Raw genomic sequence first — 5,360 nt, 5'->3', positions numbered from 1 at the left:
TATAATAGTAGCATATGTATATGTAAGGTCTAAGCCACTGGGGCTCTAGCTAATATCACTGAAACTGTGATTACTATGCACTTCATGTTCATATAAACTGTTTCTAACGTGGTTGTCTTCATGATTTGCTTGTTTATGTTATCGCGAGGCACAATAACGACAGTCTTTATAACCCCAGAGTTCTGTTTTATACACTCATGCCTAAGTTGCCATGTATGTAACTTTGTAGATGATTATTTTTTTTTCTCCAGGGCTGACAATTTTGACGACCGATTTTTAGTATTAAAACTTAGGTATTTATCAAACATGTATTATCACCATAAAACATGATAATGATATATTTTAACTGTATTATCACCATGAAACATGATAATGATATATTTTAACTGTATTATCACCATGAAACATGATAATGATATATTTTAACTGTATTATCACCATGAAACATGATATATTTCACCAGGCACAGTGGAAGGAGGGTATGCAGGGGCTGTATATGGGGGTGGGGGGCAACAAGCACCCACTAAACTAGATGAGGATAAGCTAACAAAGAAAGACATGGAACGCGAGATCACGAGGAGTTTGTTTTCGTCAAGAGTGGCGGAGATGAAACAGGTGGGATAGATATAGTATAAATATTTAGTATAAAAATATTATAAATATCACATCTAATATAAAAATATTATAAATTCATATTTTTAATGGAAATAGTATATCTGTAGGTATTCCATACTTTTATATTTGTGTACAAATAATGTATAATACAAAACTTACAGTGCGTCAATTTTTACCAATATATAAACAGAGTGTATGTTTATATATATACTTGTTGTTATGGTGTATTTAACTAATATGATGCTCGTTATCAACAGGGCTGGTTCACAAATCGCGACGAAATGTTAAAAGTTCTTCCAGATCTTGTTGAAAAACTCACCGATTACAAAACTCATTTTAAAAGCAATGTTGATATGAATGAGAATATACAGGTATGTCATAATGGGGGTGGTGATGTCATAATGGGGGATGGTGATGTCATAATAGGAGGTGGTGATGTCTTTTCATACCAGATGAGCCGATGGACCATATACATTAGGCCTGGTAGCAGAAGTAACAATATGTTTGTTCATAATATGCATGACCAACCGGTTTTAGGTTATTTATCAGAAAACATTCACCTTATTAATTACAAAATAAAAAGTTCATAACAAAATAATTACTTTGACTATCATGAAACAAAAGAATTGTTGATTACAAACAGTTGTTTAAGTATTTTGTATTTTCCACCAAAGTATTCTAATTTCTTTCATAAAACAGAATCTGCTTGAAGTGAAATCCCTGGTAAAATGCGCGTTGTCGGACACTCGACATCCATTTAACACTCTTCCCACTAGATGGCACCAACAAGTTCAACAACAAGCCAAGCGTGAAGCTACTTTGACCACACTGCAGGTAATATATGATGTCTATTGTATGTTATATGATATCTATTGTATGATGCATGTTTATAAACCTGGCTCTTTTTCATTTAAAAAAGTTTTAAAATATGAATATGTTTATGATACCTTTTGTATATGGGCGTGACATAAGCATTTTGGACAACTCATTATCCCATTAGTGACTGTTTACCCTATTATATAATACCTTCCATGATTATTAGGACAAGATCCTTGTATGTGAGGAAAACATGAAGAGGTTCATGAAGTTAAACGCTCTTCTACAAAGTCCTGAGTTAGCAGCGTTAATCACTGAGGCTGCAACTAAGTTAGATCTTGGTCCTTGTGCGTTTGAACATGCAACCAAGTTCCTACATAGCGCAGGACAAGCTACCATGGTTTCACAAGCACAGATGGTGAGTGGTGTGAATTATTACTAAGTTGTTTTATTTAAATCCTTTATTCTTTATTAACTAAAAGTCCAAATATTTCTGTGTATGTTATAGAATTTTTCTGCTCTTACCTAGAAATCCTATACATGAAGTACGTGAAGCTCTTTATTTATGTTATAATGATAATTCAGTTTAAAACACACCTTTTTAAACTACACATATATAATGACTACTGGATATTGTGCATAGGGTGTAATCAGTTTGGTTATTCCCTCTTGTATTTGCAAGTCAATCAATGTTTGTTTAATTATGCATTACTTAATGCGTGTAAAAACTTAAAAAATATTTTCAACAAAGTTTCTAATAAAGTTTAAGGACCTTTGTTTTAAAAATCCCCACAGACAGAGAAAGAGTTGGTGACGGTCGGTGACCAACATCGACACGCCATGCGATCGTGTCTCGATGCGCTCAGCCAATACGCCGCTGTTGCTGCTCATTTCCCTCCAGTGGCAGCTATACGCAACCACCGTGTGGCAGTATGGAGCGATAGATTGGAGAAAATGGTTAACGGGTTGTTGGACTTGAATTGTTCGTCGATAAGAAGTGAAATCGAACGTTGCAGCTCAAAGGAAGCAATTCTTGCTCAGGTATTTAAACGATTGCGACCCTATTATATTATATGGGTAAGGGCACCTATTAAAAGTGTGCCTTATGCAGGTTTATAACTCGTGTTAATCTTGGATAAAGTCAACATGAAAATAGTTCTTTTGGGATTTTTTTTATTATTTTTCATGATCCATAAATATTCAACTTTTTATAATTAAAACATTTTTAATTAAGTAAGTAACTTTTTACCCAGATCAATACTTTGGCACATTGCAACTCATAATAATGATATTGAATCTTTGTTTAATTAACCATAAACGTTCAAGAGGGAGTAAGATTGCCTAAATTTTAAAAGATAAAATATAAACGACATTATTGTTTTAGATTGAAATCTTAGTTTTTATTGATTTTGGTCTTATTTATTTTATAATTTAATACTTTCACACCCCCCAGACTCGAGCAGCCGCTGTTAAAGACGTTTCCCTTCAACGTGAAGCAACCGATCTTAACGGGGGGTTGGTTAAGTTGATGGATAGGAGAAGTAGGGAGACGGTTATATCAGGGAGGATGCAGGAAGCGGAGAGGATGGTGCAAACGTCGCAGGAACATATCCTTAAGTTTGTTCAAGTAAGTTATAATATAGTGCAGGGTTTTCTAATATTTTTAACTTCTACCTTTAATGGAAAATTTTGTAGTTTAACCCAGTTTTTCACAACATTTTTCTATCTTTAGTGTTTCATAACATTTTTCTATCTTTAGTGTTTCACAACATTTTTCTAACTTTAGTGTTTCACAACATTTTTCTAACTTTAGTGTTTTACAACATTTTTCTATCTTTAGTGTTTCACAACATTTTTCTAACTTTAGTGTTTCACAACATTTTTTTAACTTAAGTGTTTCACAACATTTTTCTATCTTTAGTGTTTCACAACATTTTTCTAACTTTAGTGTTTTACAACATTTTTCTATCTTTAGTGTTTCACAACATTTTTCTAACTTTAGTGTTTCACAACATTTTTCTAACTTTAGTGTTCCACAACATTTTTCACAACGTTTTTTTTATAAATAATGCAGTTAATTTAAAACTGCTTTTCCACCCCATATATTAACCCCACCACACACAGGACCATGGATTGGAAGGACTTGGTTCGTTCACGGGCGTCCTCACCATGCTGTTATGTGCGTTGGATCAACGTGCTATCACCATGGAAACCACTGCTGCTAATTCTGGTCACCGATTGGTTGATATGACGTCCCAGGAAGGTGATTGGTTCCTGGAGGAGTTGTGCGGACTTTTCTGTAAGTTTATTGGTTGATTTAGACATAATTAAGGCTTCAATCCAGTTTTTTTTAGTTGTTGTTTTTAGTCAAACATAGGAAATGTTGGTCTGAATTACCAAAGAATTAGCCCACTATAATTTACTTTGAATGGTCTTTTAGAAAGTAAAAGTAACACAAGCCTTGATGAGGCTCCAATTTTAAATGTTTAAAATATCGAACCAACCAATCTTCAATCCAGTATATTCATATCATCAGATGTTTTCCGTTTGTTATCTATAATTTGGGAAACCCACTTTGAAAAAGTACCTTTAGTTAAATGCCTACAGCATTAAAATTTTAAATATTCAAACCGTCCAATCCACATGCAGCAAACATGGTTCAGCTTCTCCGATTGGCCGATGGATTGCTCAACCCTTCGTCCACCTCTGATACCCCACCTAGTGTTACAAGGGAGGCAACGAGAGCCGTGATATGTGCAGATAATATTTACCGAACGTTACTTGTAAGTTTGATGGTTGGTTCATTATTTTAGCTTATCATTACTCGGTATATGGTCAACTCTGTAAATTAAGTGGTATAGGTAATAGGTCTAAGTAGTAATTCTGGCTAAATTAAGTGGTCTGGGTAATGGACCAACTCTGTCCTAAATCCGAGTTCCCATGCGCGTCATGCTTCAGGACTTCACCCATGGTGAATAAAATCTCATTGGCTTTAATCTATTATAACCATCTTATTTATGCCTGTAAAATATCTAAAGCCGAACCAATACATGTTGTAGGGAGGTTTTACTCAGCAACTGCATTACTAACTCTGCCCTACAATGCTCCCAGTCTAAACAAAAACTCATACCCACTTGCACACCTACCTAACTCACCATATAGAATGGAATATATAGCTAAAAAGTCATGCAAAAATGGCTAGCTGTGAAAATTATCCTTTTCGCAAATGTTTCTTTCAAGCCTTTAATGAGCTTTTTGTTCCAACAGGAATTGTTCAAAAACTTCCGCAACATAATCGTACCTGAAGCCGTGAAGTTGTTGCAATGTGAGGAACCATCTGTAGTGGAACTCGTTGCTGCTGTTAGTGGGATCGTGCACGGTGTAAGGATAGACGATCTGACTAAGCAGGTGAAATCAAATAAACTTTATAACAAACGTATTTACAATAAGTGGAGTTTATTCACAAACTTGTATGAAAGATTTGGGATAAACCTTTTATATTCTACTGATGTTGCTACCAGTAATAAAGTAATGCTTGAAATTGCTCTTCTCGTAAAAATGTGATTTCTATTTTACCATTTGAATATACCAGAGAGTATCTGAAATATTGGTGTATTAAAATTAACCTTTACCATTAAAGTAGTTTTACTTATTACATTTATTGCACATCAAAGTTTACATATGAAGCAATATCTTATAATGTTCCAAGTTTTGAAAATTTTGTGTTGTAGCGGTTGCGTTATGTTGTATTGCGAGCGGTAAACTTAGAGGGCGGCTGAACACAAAACGCGGTATTCATACGGCAGATAAACGTAATACAAAAGCACACAGGCTTTGCGCAAACACATAACGGGCCGCCGCAGTGGCACAGTGTGATATTAACTCAACTGTTATATGAATCTTTAAAAATAACCCCTAAAAGAATATGT

The 5,360-nt window shown here is 34.5% G+C and overlaps 1 protein-coding gene across 2 annotated transcripts in view; it reads left to right on the top strand.

Annotated features, from left to right (window-relative positions):
* Positions 1-441: 441 nt before the first annotated feature.
* The window catches only part of LOC100186519 (serine/threonine-protein kinase SMG1), a 15,408-nt gene continuing 10,489 nt past the window's right edge, over positions 442-5,360 (top strand). The window contains exons 1-9 of one of the 2 annotated variants that reach the window (XM_026836803.1): positions 442-615; positions 873-986; positions 1,315-1,449; positions 1,658-1,849; positions 2,227-2,472; positions 2,885-3,058; positions 3,556-3,730; positions 4,081-4,214; positions 4,699-4,839. In XM_026836803.1, the coding sequence (XP_026692604.1) occupies positions 559-615; positions 873-986; positions 1,315-1,449; positions 1,658-1,849; positions 2,227-2,472; positions 2,885-3,058; positions 3,556-3,730; positions 4,081-4,214; positions 4,699-4,839 (1,368 nt within the window). In that variant the 5' untranslated portion in view covers positions 442-558. The remainder of the gene's footprint in view (positions 616-872; positions 987-1,314; positions 1,450-1,657; positions 1,850-2,226; positions 2,473-2,884; positions 3,059-3,555; positions 3,731-4,080; positions 4,215-4,698; positions 4,840-5,360) is intronic. The other variant, XM_026836802.1, reaches the window with a different exon arrangement.

This window comes from Ciona intestinalis, chromosome 11 (genome assembly GCF_000224145.3).
Source record: "Ciona intestinalis chromosome 11, KH, whole genome shotgun sequence".
In the NCBI taxonomy this organism is placed as follows: Eukaryota; Metazoa; Chordata; class Ascidiacea; order Phlebobranchia; family Cionidae; genus Ciona; species Ciona intestinalis.
This window is presented reverse-complemented; position numbering and strand designations above follow the sequence as displayed.